At 38.2% G+C, this 16,728-nt stretch overlaps 2 protein-coding genes and 1 non-coding gene across 3 annotated transcripts; 1 reads left to right on the top strand and 2 right to left on the bottom strand.

The window, feature by feature from the left end:
* Positions 1 to 6,784: 6,784 nt before the first annotated feature.
* On the top strand, positions 6,785 to 6,940 carry LOC122663457. The gene has a single exon (XR_006333129.1). It is a non-coding gene; the product is annotated as a U4 spliceosomal RNA (small nuclear RNA).
* Positions 6,941 to 8,101: 1,161 nt separating this feature from the next.
* LOC122660940 (glucan endo-1,3-beta-D-glucosidase-like) lies at positions 8,102 to 9,744 on the bottom strand. The gene is made up of 2 exons (XM_043856202.1): positions 8,331 to 9,744; positions 8,102 to 8,220 (listed from the first exon to the last, which is right to left on the bottom strand). Exons 1-2 carry the CDS (start codon positions 9,706 to 9,708, stop codon positions 8,189 to 8,191), a joined length of 1,410 nt encoding a protein of 469 aa, XP_043712137.1. The 5' UTR covers positions 9,709 to 9,744; the 3' UTR covers positions 8,102 to 8,188.
* A 931-nt stretch (positions 9,745 to 10,675) lies between these two features.
* On the bottom strand, positions 10,676 to 13,752 carry LOC122661506 (anthocyanidin reductase ((2S)-flavan-3-ol-forming)-like). The gene is made up of 5 exons (XM_043856912.1): positions 13,626 to 13,752; positions 13,388 to 13,557; positions 13,083 to 13,298; positions 11,901 to 12,277; positions 10,676 to 10,824 (listed from the first exon to the last, which is right to left on the bottom strand). Exons 1-5 carry the CDS (start codon positions 13,750 to 13,752, stop codon positions 10,686 to 10,688), a joined length of 1,029 nt encoding a protein of 342 aa, XP_043712847.1. The 3' UTR covers positions 10,676 to 10,685.
* Between the last annotated feature and the right edge of the window lie 2,976 nt (positions 13,753 to 16,728).

The following is a 16,728-nucleotide window of genomic DNA, read 5'->3' on the forward strand; positions in this document are numbered from 1 at the left end:
TCGAAAGGTTATTCTGTGTCTGGACAAACAAATAAGGTATGCAAGCTTGTAAAGTCTTTGTATGACCTAAAACAAGCACCAAAGCAATGGCATGAAAAACTTGATATGGTACTCATATCAAATGAATTTCTTGTAAATGATGCCGAGAGATGTTTATACAGTAAATTTCATCACGAAAAAAGTGTTTTCATCTTACTCTATGTAGATGATATGTTAATTCTGGGCACTAGCCTAGACATAGTGGTTCAAACAAAAAATCTCTTAATGTTCAATTTTGAAACAAAGGACATGGGAGAGACTGATGTGATTTTAGGAATCAAAATCCTCAGAAAGGAGAAAGAGATTATCTTATCTCAAGCTCACTATGTAGAAAACATGCTTAAAAAGTATGGATACTTTGACCTTTCGTCGGTCAAAACACCTTTTGAGATGGAATGTCATTTTCAACGACATAAGGGTGAACCTGTGAATTAGAAAAAATTTTCACAAATTATAGGTTCTGTTTCTTATCTAATGAATTGTATTGGACCTGATATAGCTTTAATTGTGGGAAAACTTAGTCAATATACTCATAACCCAAGCAACGAACATTGGTATGCTATTGAAAGACTATTGAAGTATCTAAAATGTACCATTAATTATGATATTCATTATAGCGGAAACCCAGCTGTATTAGAAGGTTTTTGTGATGCTAATTGGATATCAGATACAAATGAATCGTTAGCAACTAGTGGATATATATTTACACTAGGAGGTGGAGCAATTTTGTGAAAATTGATTAAACAATCCTGTGGGACAGTATCCACAATAGAAGCAGAATTTATTGCCATGAAAAAGGCAGGAACTGAAGTCGAATGGCTCAAAAATTTAGTGGCGAATATTCCTCTATGGACAAAACCTGTGTCCTTTATATCACTTCATTGTGATAGCATGGAGGCTATAGCTAAAGCTAAAAGTAGAGTCTATAATGGGAAAATGAGGCATATTCGCCTACGACATAATCTTGTAAGGCAGTATATAAATGAGGGAACGATAGCTATCGATTTTGTGAAGTCGAAATGTAATTTAGCAGACATGTTCACAAAACCAATGCCTACACAGATATATATAGAATCATCTAAGGGAATGGGCTTAAAGCTTATAACATAGGTCACGTGATGGAAATCCAACCTATGTGAAGAGGTTTAACTCCTGAATTAGGTTCAAAGGATACAAACAAAATCACCTGATGACCTGATGAGTACTACCAAAAGTTGTTCACTCTATTAGATGGAAATGTAGTACCACCACAATGAAAGAGGTTGAGTTACTAATTCTTAATCAAGTCAAATCTCACGAAATGTGGGGGTGTGTTAACTGTGGTGCACACTGTGTGTTGACCTAAATGGATGTAGGAGATGAAGCCGCCTACAGCTGAGAGTTTTAAAGGCGAACTCTCTAAACTTCCATAAGACCAAAATATGGGACAATGCCAGATTCTATTTGAAAAATAGAATAAAATGTCCATTTAATATATAAGGGTATGTCACGTAAAGTCGACTGATAGAATATGGGTGGTGAGATTGCCGGCTACACCAATGAGGAAAGGTTCAAGAAGTCTAATTTCACCCGTACTCTGTAGCAAAGTTCATCAGACCTAGTGTAGGTTCAAGTCCGAAAGACACCTGCAACGATGTGTCATATTATGTCTAATATACTCAATACTTCTTTCACTCTATCGACATTTTGAATCTTGTGGGGGATTGTTGGATTGGGTTTTGGATTTTAAAAAAAATTCAATATCATTATTCTAAAGATTCAAAAAGTCTTTATCACTTGTCTAAAAGGTCATTGTCATTTTCTACTTTTATTCAAATTTGAGTTTTCATTTCCCTCTATTTTTTGAATCACATTTGTAAAAGAACCAATGATCTTTAGTCCCACATTGATTAGCTTCGAAGATGTGAGCTTCCTTATAAGTATTCATGAGTCCTTAAGGGACATAGGGTTCTTTAGTGAGAAGTGTGGCCTCTCACTTGTGTGGGGGTTGGTCCAGGGTGCTTTTAAATCACGCGCGCGTACGTTCGTCGAACCGAGCCAGGCCAAGTCCGGGTCAGGGTGTGGGTGTGGGTAATGTATAAATATTTTATTTTTATACATTCGTTCTTTTAATAACTCCTTACTATGCATCCTGTATGTGTAGACACCCAAGCACCTATACGAGTATGTACTGGTACATGTACATACATAAGGAGACACTTGAAGTATCTGTACGTATACAGGGATGCCTGTATACATACAATACCATATACTATAAATACAAGAGTATTGGCAGGGGTATATTTCACTTCTTTTGTACCCGTTTACTGCAACTGAAGGAGAGTGTTTGCTTCTCTGTTTCTCTGTTCCTATTAGAGAAAGTTCCTTCTCTGCTTCTGTCCGTCCTTTCTGCCTCTGGAAAGAGGAGTGTTGAGTATAACTTTCAGACCCCTTCTGTAATCACTTTGGGAGTGCTGTCTTTAGTGATTAGTGGATCGTTTCATCTTGGAGGTATAATCACACTGTACCCGGTCTGCACTAATAAGGGGCGATTAAAGACCTTAAGGAGAATGTCATCTAGATACGACTCGATCCAACTTTCTGTCTTCTTTGACAATATTCTGCGAGTTATAAGTACTTATATTTATTTGGATATTTACATTTATATTTTGCACTGTTGCTTATACTTTTATATTGTTCTGCCCATAGTCCGGTTATAACACAAATGCCTATGGCTATGGACCTTATTTACAGACTGTTTATATATATCTGACCACGCTCAGGATGTGAAGCTTGTTAAGGATGGTAATCGGTTTTGTATGTATCTAGCTAAGAATATGGCTAAAAATGTGGTGTATGGCCGAACTGAAATTTTGTAGTTTTATCTTGTTTTTCTCCTCATTAAAAAAAAAAATAATAAAAAATAAAAAATTGGACTTTTTTCAATTTATTATTATTTTGAATATGAGGGGTAAATTTGGTAATTGATTTATAAAGTATAACTATAAAGTATAAACTGAATTCGTAAGGGTTCCCCATCCACGCCAGCGATCTGCGTGAGGCCCTTACGTTAAATATCGATGCTCCGATTGTAAGCCATTTTGTCGATCCTCAGCCGTCGATGTTGCTTCCAATAACAAATTCTCTTCCTACTCACGATGTTGTCCCAAAACCCCCTTTTTAAGTCCCTTCAGACTTTCCTCGTCTTCAGCTCCTTTCTAAATTCCCTTTAGAGTTTAGACTTTCTTCGTCTTCTCCAGAACTGTTTTCTCTCCTCTCTGTTTCTGTCTCGTTGTCTCTCTCACTCCATCTATTTTCTATGTAATAGTTATAGATTTGTAGTTAGTTGTCTGGTGGGTCTTGTTTTTAACTCCCATGGCTACTCTTCCACTCCACTGTTGCTGCTGCCAGCTCTAGTTCTGTTGGAGCTGTTCTTTGGTTATCATACTGATGTTATTGTGCAACCGCTGGACATAATACCCCTCAAGTTTGAAGCTCCAGTCATGTTTGTTGCTGCTGACGGTTCTAGTTCTGTTGGAGCTGTTGTTTGGTTATGATGATATAGTGCAATCGCTGGACATAATACCTCTCAAATTTGAAGCTCCAGTCATGTTATTAATGGAGACTATGTGGAATTTTAACCAAATAGGTTTGGGTGATGTCGGGATAGAGGGTTTCTCAATTCAAATTACAAAGACCTTTAATGGTTTAACCTAAATTCAAATTCAGCTCAGCCCTGCATACCCTCAGCCCAGTGACCTAAAAGCTCAGACCTATTCGGTCACATATAATACAGGGTTGGGTTTGGTTATGCGCTTATCCAGGGGTTCGGGCTGCCAGCTGATTGAATATGGATTTATCTGGTTGTAATAGAATTTATAACTGTATATTTTTGTAAATTCAATATTTTGTTTATTTAAAAGAATTAAATTGGTAAATTTGGTAAATTTGCAAGTATTGTGTTTGTTTTAGGAACAAAATGTTACAAATTCAATCAAACTTGGAAATCGGAAGAAAAATTTGAATTAGAAAAAGAAATAACAACCAATGGGAAATTAGAAATGAAAAAACAACGAAGATTGATAAAAAAGAGAAACTGAAACGTAATAATTGAATAAGAAACAAACAAGCTGAGAGAATTTGATGTACTGAATACAAGTCTAAGAACCAAATTATTTTGCAGGAAAAAAGAGACAAGAACAAATAAAGGACATTGTTGGAGGAGGTGAAAGTAGAACAGGTTTTTGCCGTAGAGGCGCACTGCACAGATGTTGGGTAAGTCGGACAAGGGCAACTCGACAAAAAGGAGATTTTCAAGTTAGAGTAGGAGGTGCGCACCTGTTCTATAGTAGTGGCTTCTGGAGAGAAGCAGCGGCGGAGTAGGCTGGGGGAGGGGATGCGAGAGGCAGAAGGCGTGGCGGGAGAGCTGGAGTGGGAGGGAAGTCAGCTTACAAAAAAACAATCTCAACAAAAATTGGTTATAAATAATGGGTGGATTTGTATCCTTGTGGCCTGGGGTTCAGCGGCCATGGTGCTGTGCTCAACTCATAGGCCGCCACATGGAAGTAATGTCGATTCTACGGTTGATAGATGATGATCTTTCAAAATTCAAAATTGCCATAAAATTCAAAAATCCCAGGCCAACATCTATCAACCGTTGGATTGACATTAATTCCATGTGGCGGCCTGTGGGTTAAGCACAACATGATGGCCACTCAACCCCAGGCCGTAGAGGATCAAAATCCTTAATAGGCTCAGGGATTAAAATAAGTGGTTACAAGGATCTGTAGTGAAGAGGTCCGTGAATATATAATTTTTTTTCTAGTAAATAAATAGAAGATATCAATTAAGGTTTCCCTATATATTATGCTATAAGTTTTCGATTTCGAATATATATTCAATATATTGTTAATCCTTGTACGAGAAGTATATGGGACAATTACTATCACTCCTAGGGGTGAAACAGGGTTGGGTCAGGTTTTTTAAAATCCTAGTCCAACCTTGAGCCCTCTTAGCTCAGCCCAAGTCCAACCGGGCCCTAGGTCGGACTAAGATATCTCAGCCGGGGCCCTAGGGTTAGATTGAGATAAGGCCTAACCCTGTCGGGCTTAGCACAGCCCAACCTGACCTTGATTAACCCTGATCGGGCTGGGTTGGCCTTGATTGACCTTGATTCTAGGCATTTACAAAGAGAAAGCAAGAGAGAGAAAGAGACAAACACATGATTTGCATCGCATCTTGAACCCATAAAACTTTGCGTCAATTTTCTATAGAAAATAAAAGCCCATGGTGAGCTGTTTATCTTACAATTCTACCTAAAAACTTAAAATGTTAAATACTCTTGGCAAAGTTTCGTTCAATGGACAATTATACTATTACCAAAAATTGTAAAAGCTCAGCCTTGACCCCGGGCCTGAATATTTCAACCCTAACTTGCTCTCAAGGTTGAAAAATCCAATCCAGTCTTGTTCAGGCCCAAGGTGGGTCAGGACGGGCTCGGTCAAATTTACACCCCTACCTATAACCTTGGTAGTAGCTAAGTGCAATAGCCAATACTATGTGGGGTGCTCTAGACCACTAGAATAACCCTGATCCAAGGATTTAGTTCATGGTATTGGCACTGGTATCAATTGTTGGTGATACCATTATTGATATTGTCTGTGGCCAAAGAATGAATGTTCATATTGTATTGGCTTATCCGTATCGAGATCATGTATTGGAAAGGAGAAGTTCTAGGCCCCCCATATGTAATGAGGTTAAAATCCAAAAACATAAAGCAAAGAAATTAAGGTAAAAGTGGAATTTCATAATTTTTTATTCTATGAATATCGTGAACTAAATCCATGCTCAAAGATAAGTCATACAAAATTCTTCCTCGATATAAATCAATGGATTTATCCAAAAACAAAAAAGAAAGAAAAAGATTATACATAAAGGACTTGACCGTGTTAGATGCATGGCCTTGTTTACGTATGGTTAGATGAGGAACTGTGTCATTTTGTTGTCATAAATGTCTCTTTATGCACTCTCTTACTAGCAACTTGAAAGGTTGTTTACGGAAACAAAAGAACACATGTCATCACATGAAACATACATGTATAGATAATATAGACTTTGACTTCTCAATGTGTAGATTTAACTTTACTTTGCTCTTTACCCACAGTAAATTAAACCTAACTGATGATTTAAGAGGGGAACTGTTTGCTACTACTATTATTGACGAAAGGCCATATATAGATGTTTTTCCTTTCAAGCTACTACAAATTCTCAATAGTTGGCCAAGCTTTTACCAAAAGCAGGTGGAGATTTGTGAGTATCTACTTAAACCAATTTTCTCCCTTGGAGTTGTCATCTTTGATGCATAACTTTTTCAGATAGCCAATTAAATGTTCATATAAGTGATTATTGGGTCTTCAATGGAGAAAGTACTGATTGGGACTGCAATAACTTGGTTCGAATCACACCAATTAATCAATTCATGCTGGAGACATTTCAACAAGAAGTCAATACTAACTAAAAACCAAGATTTATAACTTCCTTCCAGCTTTGATATTTCTATCAAACTTATGTCGTCTATATGTTCATAAGAAATACTTGGATACAAAAAGGAAGAGAGTACTTAAAAAAGTGGAAAGTGTCTTGAAGCCACTAGAAAAAGAGTTTTAGTTTATATTAGCAAGTTGGTCTAATCCCACATCGAATGCAGAGGAGATGAGATGGAAGGAAGGTGGGTTACAAAACGAGAGAGTGGCATTGGGGTTAAGACATCTTTGCGCTTGGGGCAATGACGCAGCTAGTGAGGTAATAACCGAGGCGCGTCAATTGCTGGTTGAAAACTATTTCCAAACCCCCTCCTCGGCCTGGGTTTCGCCCACGGCCGTCGAGAATTTCTGGAAAGGCTCCCTTTAACTAGGGCAAGGCCTCACAATTCTCACTTTAAACTATTAATAGCGTTAATTTTTGGAGAAAGATTACTGACCCAAAATTTGACTGGTACTATTAATCTAGAGTTCTAGATATAAGTTTACGAATTATTTTACATCTTAAGAATCTAAAAGCCAGAATTGCCTGGCCATAATCAGTTCTCTGTGCTCTTTAGGCCCAAGACTGGAACTAACCAACAGTAATTGATTTACAGAAGACCAATAAGTGAATGGTTAGGTATATAGGTCCATTAACCATGTGTTATTGGTCTGATGTCAATCGAAGATGAGTGCCAAGCTGTGTGGTGCTTGTGCCTAGACGTGGGAAAGCCAAAATGACCCCCACCCTTGTGAAATGAAAAATCTCATCGTATCGGAAGCCTCGTGTGCTTTCATTGGCCCCCTCGTTGATGTATTCCACAAAATCTCACAGTGATCCCCCAGCCAACTTATATGGGAAAAAACATCTTTGTGAATTTACCACCCCACCCCATATGAGTTGTTCTCATTAACCTCCATGCTGATGCAGAGGCTACACAATCATGCAGCAGCAATCTCTTGCCCTACTTATAATAAGTCTATGGATTCAAAGAATATTTTGAAGGGAAGTAGTTCTCTGTCCAGAGTGTGGCCTACGCCAACACTCTCATGTTTCTATCTCTCTCCTCCCCAAAACAAGGGGGCAAAGATATCTTTTCACATGGGAGGAGAGAGATAGACTCATGGAAATGCTAGCGTAGGCCGCACTCCCAGACAAAACTTTTTTCCTATTTTGAATTATGGACTGAGAAATTTTTATTTTGAATTGTGGACTGAGAAATGTCCACGAAAAGTGAAAGGCGAAAATATGATTCGTTTACACAGTCAAGCAAGTAAAGGTATATGCGAATTTCAAAAGGATATTTTTTGTTGTGACAAAACCCGATTATAAAGCCGCTGATGACGGGGAAATCCGAAACTTTTAAGTTGGTGTCATCATATTTTTTCTCCTCCTCAGTCCCCACGGACCCCTCACCCCATCCCTCACCCCGAATCCCGATACAATCATACAAAAAGAAACCCAAAAAAGATGGAAGAAAGTGTCTAAAATCCAAATCAAATAAAGCTACTTTGATTGAAATCACTATCAAATACAGTAACAAGCAGTACCACCATAGGTTAATCAATCTTCCGTTTAATATATCCCCATTTCCTTCATATTAGACATGAAAGCTGTCTCCTACTTCATATATTGTCTTTCTAAACCTCTACTGTTGTGGGTAACGACACGCTCCATAACCTGAAATGAGAGAGAATTGAAAAAAGTTATATGGACATGGCACTTGCAAGAACATCACAGAACACATTCATGATCAGAGAGAGAGAGGGAGAGGGAAATGGATCACTCACTAGGATCACTGAAGGTAACAAGGCCTGTGGATTTGAAGTCACAGTTCCAGTAGTTCCTGCCATGCATCTGATAGTAAGCATTCATGGCATAAGAAGCATGTGCATGAAGTTTATTGGGCTCAAAGCATCCCCCTCTCTGAAACACTTCCTTACAGTCTACCCCACCAGGTCCACAACAGAAGTCCAACACCGCCTGCAACACTTTCTCGTCCGCATGTGGCTTCGCCACGCACCAAACTGACGCACCCCTCGGACCACTCGTTCCTCTGTCCCCAAACCCACTCATCTTTCCTTCACCATTGCTGCTACTGCTGCAGAACTTGCAGCTTAGATCGAGTTCATACACCTTCGATCCATCACCATTAAAGATCCCAAAGTTCCTCTCACTTACCCCACCTTCCTTCTGGTTCTCATTGAACAAAGCAAACACAAACACCTCCACCACATCCTTAGGCCTCATGGGTGTCCCTCTATTGGAGTCCCCTCGTTCGATCAATCTCGTATTGTAAGTCTTGGCGTTCTCCGGCGTAGCAGCAGTATCGCCTGATTCTCCTTTTGACGGCCAACCTGATTCCGATACGGTGATTTCAATCGAACGATTCCCAAACCCTAGAGCGTTAATGGCAGATCTGACAGCGTCGATTTGGGCGTCGAGCATGTTTGTGTAGACATAACCCTTGGGATCCTTGACACCAGTGGAGTTCCCTAACAATGCGTATTGGAGATCGATACGAGACGGGTTGTCTCTGTAAGCGAAGTACGGGTAGGCGTTCACCATGAAGGGCGCACCAGTGTCTGCAAGGAACCCAACTATGGAAGTCATGCTGGGCATGAGGTTAAGAGCGAAGGTGGAGGCGGAGGGAGGGAAAGAGGAGGCAAGCACGGCCATACTGTGTGGGGTAGTGACCTTGATCTTGCGGTCGAGGCCACGGGCCACAAGGACGGAATGGATGTTCTGCATTGCGGTGAACAAGGTTAATGGGTTGGAATCGAGACCAGTTGTGGTGAGGAACTCGTTTCCGACGGCGATGGCGACGATGGAAGTGGCAGGGAGGAAGGGGGCGATACGGTTAGTGAACCAGAGTTGAGCGGCGGAGGGATTGGAGCTGATGTTGGAGACATGGGAGTTCTCGACAGCGACGATGAGGTCAATGCCGGTGTTGGAGAAAGATTCAAGGATGTCAGGGTTGGTGTCGTAGATCTTCACCTTGTCGATGAGGGTGGATTGGAGAAGCTGAGCTACCCTCTTTGGGGAAGGAAGGTTGTTCCCAATGGTGCCATAGTTAACACCCACTCCTGAAACGTTATGGAGTAGTTGCAGGAGGTGGAAAAGGAAGAAGGAGAAGAAGAGTAATCGTAGAAGCTTGAGAGAATGCATATCTGATCCTGAGTTTGGTAAATGGCAGCTGTGAAACCTGCAATTCCAGCAGGAATCTGGAAATTGAGACTGGATATAGAAGAAGGATGATTCAAATTTCACCAAATTACACTCACCTTTTAATTATTGACAAAGCAGTTTCAGTGACATTGGGCCGAACCACCGAAAGGTTAAATCAGTCATGTAAACAATGCACGAGATACGAGTATCAATAATTAGTTTGAAAAATTAGTCCTTATTTTGTACTCAAGAGTCAAATCTTTCTTTAGAGCCAGCTGTGGATGTTTAATATAATGACTATCTCACCCCTATGATCCTCTGTTTGCCTTAAAAACGCGAATGGATAAATCTGTAATTTCAAAATTTTTTTTACTGATTTCTCTGTTTATTGTTTCCAAAATGCAGATATAATTAGGAATTTTGGAGCAGTACAGAGTACATGCTACAGAACCGGGCCTACAGATTGGACTTTTGGTCTGTACTGGCCCGGCTACATATGGAGAGTTTCGTGAACCTTCCCGTTTATAAAGCCACCATTTCTTTCTCAGATTCAAGAAATTGGTTTGGTTAATGCACTAACATTTTGAACCATATATAACTCAAAACATTCCTTTTTACCTTAGCATACGTTTAGAGCTTTCTAATATGTGTTATTGAGAGGCAATGTTCTTAATTCGTTAACTATTTTCCTTCCTGATTATGAGTATTCATAATATAATATTGTTTATATATAGTATTTACTGATATAAAAATTACCGATTATCTATAAGATGGTAAGCTTAAAAGCACGCAGGCCAACTGGTCAAGGTGTCTAAAACTTTTCCTGAACCGTACCCTGATTTATCTTAATTTATATTTCGAAACAAATCCACAGCTACTCCATTTAGAGAGTTACGAATCAAAATCAATTCATGCTCCCACAGATTTACACAACCAAATACACAGTACTACCATGCATGTACACATTTGTCGAATCTTTATTTGAAAGCGCTCATTTTCCTCAAACATTGAAAGCTGTCCTCTAAAATCAACTTGGTATCATAGCTATACTTGAATCCCACATCATTCAGCTTCGTTGAAGCCCAACGCACATTACTACCATCCCGTCCAAGAAACCTGAAATAGAACCACACAACTCTTTGTTATTTGGATTATCAAAGACAAAATTGTTTAAGACTATATTAAGCTAATAGGGAGGATGAAGAGTTGACAACTGCTGTCCGAAATTATGGGATTGAAGGTTAAGGAGGGGTGAGTAAAAATATAATATATCTTTCTTGTATTAAAAATAAAGGCAAAAGGTTTAATACACGCCATATACATGCACGGTCATGTCTTCAACTATTGGATAGGAGAGAGAGGGGGAAGTGTTATGACACTTTTGCCCCCTACCCTCATCCAAGTATTGGAAGACACAATTGTATACATATATATATAATTGTGCTAAAAATTGGGTCAAAAAATAGAATATAAAAGGAATTGAACGTATATCTGACGACAAAAAAACAAAAAGTAAAAAGGGACGATAAGAGTAGTAGTTTTATACTATAAATCTTAATGGGTAGGGAAGGAGTAAGAGAGTCATTTACCTACCTAGATGGAAATAGAAATGTAATGTTAACTTAAGGCCTAGACCATAACCTATAAAACATCTCACTTGAACTACCCAAATATTTCAATTTGGTTCTCCCCCAGCCGTGGCGGGAGCTAGAGGATCCAACCCAACAAAAACAAGGGGGAGGTGGTTGGTCATTTCACAGGTGACCAAAGTCTCAAATATCCTTAAGTCTTAAAAGGCCATAGCCAATTGAGATACTCAACCAAATTAAAGGCTACAAAAATAAAATTGGAAAAAGTTTCCCACATAAAAAGTGTCGGAGATTATCTTTCATACACAAACAATTTATTTTGTCATATAGAAGAATAAATTATTCATTTAAACTATTGGATATATATATATATATATATATATATATATATATATAAGAGTTCTTTGAATTACTAAAATATCAAATTTAATGACCCTTTTCAGTTTTATGGACTACCTACCATGTATGGTTATTTTCCACTATTTTTTTTTCAATGGCTTCTGTTTCTTCAAATAGATTAAACCATTCAAGTAATTATATGAGATATGGGAAAAAATGAAACATGAAAAGGAAATTTCAAACTTAAAGGAGATATATTCTTACTCGTCTGCAATGCAAATTTCCGGATGATATCGACAGAAATAATCTGCAACCTCCTTTGTAGTTATAAAATCACTTGCACACAAAAATCTGCCCTGCAATGACAATTGATCCATACAGAAGATATGGGCTTCGCATACGTCGTCGATGTGCACAATAGGAACCTTACCCAACAACTCTTGTAAAAATTCTAGGAGTTGATGACTGTTTGGATTATTCAAAGGTTGGGACATATGGCATCCCAAGCTTCCAGATATGAGAGATAGAAGAGTATCTCCTCCCACAAGGCCACAAGCCAAGCTCACCAATTCCAGTTTATTCTCTTCACATTCATAGTTCAATAACTTTTTCTCTGATATAGTTTTTGAATAGGTATAATCCTGCATGCAATGTATTATTTAGAGTTTCAGCATCTTGTTACAGATCACTACAATAAAATTGGGTTTTTAGTAAGGGTGTCAATCGGTACGGTACACTGTACATTCACCTCATATCGATATCGTACTGAAAATTGGATCGGTATAGGTATCTCATACCCATAGGCCATATCGATACCGTACCATATCCATTCGGTATGGTATGGTATGGTATGATTAATTTTTACCATTTTGTTCATATCGATATCGTACCGAATACCGACTCAATTATACAGGTATCTCTCATACCCATAGGCCATATTGATACCGTACCATATCCATTCGGTATGGTATGGTATGGTATGATTAATTTTTACCATTTTGTTCATATCGATATCGTACCGAATACCGACTCAATTATACAGGTATCTCATATTGAATTTATTCAATACAGTATCGATAAATGGTATGCGGTATGAGTTGACACCCTTACCTAGTAGTTTCTATCAACTTGGGCCCGAAAACCATCTTCAGTCAAAGTCTAACAGGTGGCCCTTCCAATAAGTCTACCAAATGATTTTTTTTTGATGAAAGTGTAATCACACAAACCACACGCCAATCCTAAAAGGTTAACCAACTTTTAGGACCATAGAATGGTGGATATACACAACACACACCTGATGTGGGATTAAACCCACCCACCACTTAGTTTACCAAGTGATTATTAATATTAATGCATGAGATAAGAAATAATTATTTAATACTAATGCATTAGTCAAGTGCGATTTAATACTAAAGCACTCAATAACTGAGAAAAGTAATTAATCACCTTCTGAAACTGGGAACGGTAATAATTATTTGGGAGATCAAGAGGTGTCCAACAAGATTCATCCATGGAGTCCTTGAAACCAGAACCATCTTCTTTCCGTGGTGATGCAGCCATCACAGTGGCAGTATATATGAGTCTCTTTACTGTTCCTGATCTTAAACAGGACTTCACTATGCTCTCCACTGATGCTACGGCTGCTTCAGTTGTGTCTTTGTACTGTTTAATCATCATCGAAATATAATAAAAATCCAGTGAGAATGAATGAAGAATTAATTAAAAGATTAGAGAAAGAGAAATTAACAGACTTGAGAGCTCTGGGTGCTGTTTTGAAAGGGAGTGGCCACATGGAACACGAAATCGCAGCCCTGGATGGCGAGATTGAACTCATCTGGGTTATAGATATCAGCCTTGAACAACCGTAATTGGGTATTTGCTTCAGGGAAGTTCTTGAGAAGTCCTACCTTTGAATGGTCATCTGTTAATCAATTCAACAAAAAGGAATTGACATGAAAAACAGAGAGAGACAGAGAGAGATTAGTTTACCTAGACTCCTGAGAGTTGCATGGACGGTGTGTCCTTTCTCTAAGAGCTTCTTGACCAGAAAAGAACCAATATATCCTGCACCACCTGTAACACAAACAGTTTTTTGGCGACTGCCTTGTTCTTCCATTGCAGAGTTGCAGACACTGCTCTTTATGAAATTCAATTCGCTTGTATGTTATAAGGGTTTTTTTTATGTTTTTTGTGGTTGTAAACGATCAACTCATGAAACGTCACTCAATTTTGCGGAAACCCGACTGAACGGGAAACATTTTTTAATTTATCTTTAACTGAGCCAAAGTAAATGCGATTTCCACAAGTCACTCTAGGAATCGACAAGATCTTCAACTTCAACGTGTGGCTAGAAAAGTCCATGTGTCCGATATTTTTTTGGGTTAGATTCCATGTATAAGATTCAATGAACAAAGAGTATGTGATTGTGATTCAGTGAAAAATTATCTATAATCTCGTTACATAATCGGTTTTGAATGGTGTTTTTTTTTTTAATTTTTTTTTATTAGTTTAGATTATGGTTGGAAAACTGGGTTTTGATTACCGTGAGTGGCACGAGTTGAGTCAAAATTTTAGAAAATATGATCAAGGGTCGTGTAAACCATGTTAACATAAAAAATGACAAGACTATGCCATAAATCATCTAAGGTATTTTTATTCGAATCATGACAAACTCAACGAGTTTATAAAAAACCATAAAACTGGTTCACTTAAGCTCCGTTTGATTGCAAAGGGAATTAAAGGAAAAGGACTTGAAATTTTCATACTTAAAAAAGAAATTTTTGTAATCATTACCCATGCATGTGACAATAGGACAGCACCAAAACCCACCCTGAATACAGGGGGAGGTGGTCATTTCACATGTGGGGCCTAGGTGGGACCCACCTATGAAATGACTACCTTACCCCTATTTTTCTTGTCGTTTAGTAGTGCTGTACAAGTGCAGCTCCCGCCACGGCGGAATAAGATCCTTTTCCGTGACAATATCATTAACTTCAAATCATTCCATATTCTTTACCCAAAAAAAATCATTCCATATTTGATTATTAAATTGCACTTTACTTTGCATCCAATTCCCTTTGATTTTGCTATCAAAAAAAAAAATCCCTTCGGTTTAAAATATAAAATAAATATTACATGTAAAATGTATCATTACTAGATATGGTAAAAAATTTAAGTTATTTATACATAAACATGGGGTAATAATTACAAAAGTTTCTTTTTTAAGTTTAAAAATTTTCCCTCCCCTTCCCTTTAATTCCCCTTGCAACCAAACGGAGCCTTAGAAATTGAGTTGAGTAATATGTAAAATTGTTAAACTATTCTAAAAGAGTAAGAAACCTTCAACTCCTTATCTCTCTTCTCTTGTTCAATGGTATAAACTCAAAATGCATTGATTTTTGGAAGTGTGTGTCCATCAAACTCGATTTATTAAATTAGTGAATTTAATTTTTGCATAATTTTATTTAATTTGAACTTATAAGAACGTTCCATAGATCTTAACCCAAAATAGGTCTCGACTGAGGACGGGGTTGGACATCCCGTTCATATGGTCGCCATAACGCATGTCATGTGAAATGGTAATTTCGATGCATGGATGTGGGTACATGCTGAGAACGTGTATACATATGAATCTGGTACGTATATCATATGTAGTGTTGCCAGTTGTATGAGAGTGATATACTTACCCGCCACTTGATGACATTTTGTCCGAGAGATTCTATTTGTTGCAATGGGGTATCACGGATTTTAGCAAGCCAATGGTTGATGATGACTATAAATCGGTGGATTTGTGGTCCCACATTGTAAACAAAGAGGATGCTCAACATGGAATCCACTGTCCAATTTACAGGGAATATCTAGGAGAGAGAAAGTTGGTGATTGGTTAGACAAAAATCTGGATCTAGTGTTTATTTTAAATATTTTGTAAAATTATTTTCAATATATGTATTATCTTGAAGTTTGATTTCAAAGTTTTACGAATGTCCAATCAATATCACATATTCTCTTGATCTCTGTATATGATGAATTGAATATTGATAGCATTAAAATACATACCATATAATTCACTATGGATATTAGGAAAGTGGAGGGGCTTGTGTACAATTAAAAGAGTTTGTTGGACACTTGGTATCTTACGGGAAAAATATACTTGTGGTTAATTATCATTTTATGTTATGACAAGAGATATTGTAAAAATATTCCATTAGCCATAATATTCTCTGTCTTCCACTTTGGTAGCAAATTGGAATTGCGAAAGGAGAGAATATTTTATCTCACCAAAATAGAATATTGGCCCATGACCAATATGGAAAACAATCTAGGGACACAATTGGGTCTCTAAAAAATATATATAAAAGAGAGGAGGGGAGAAGCAGCCCACGGTTTTGGCTGCCTCTCTCCCTCTTCCCACGATTTCTCTTCTCTCTTCCTCTCTTCCTCTCTCTTGGTGAGGGTGGGTAACTTTTTAATGCATCGATCTCCTCTCTAGGAAGCCCAGTGCCCAGGGTGCCTAGGGGGCATCCAACGGTTGACTGACACACACTAGGATGCGGGATGTGTGCCCAGGGGACATCCATAGCCCAATCGTTGGATGTCCTACTGGGGCTGGACTCCCAAGAGAGGAGCCGGATCCCTTACCAATTACCAACACCAATACCGATACTATGAACTAAAACTCAAAATGCATTGATTTTTGGAAGTGTGTGTCCATCAAACTCAATTTATTAAGTTAGTGAATTTAATTTTTGAATAATTTTATTTAATTTGAACTTATAAGAACATTCCATAGGTCTTAACCCAAAATAGGTCTCGACTGAGGACGGGGTTGGACATCCCGTTCATATGGTCGCCATAACGCATGTCATGTGAAATGGTAATTTCGGTGCATGGATGTGGATACATGCTGAGAACGTGTATACATATGAATCTGATACGTATATCATATGTAGTGTTGCCAGTTGTATGAGAGTTATATTCTTACCCGCCACTTGATGACATTTTGTCCGAGAGATTCTATTTGTTGCAATGGGGTATCATGGATTTTAGCAAACCAATGGTTGATGATGACTATAGATCGGTGGATTTGTGATCC

This window comes from Telopea speciosissima, chromosome 5 (genome assembly GCF_018873765.1).
Source record: "Telopea speciosissima isolate NSW1024214 ecotype Mountain lineage chromosome 5, Tspe_v1, whole genome shotgun sequence".
NCBI classification, from domain to species: domain Eukaryota; kingdom Viridiplantae; phylum Streptophyta; class Magnoliopsida; order Proteales; family Proteaceae; genus Telopea; species Telopea speciosissima.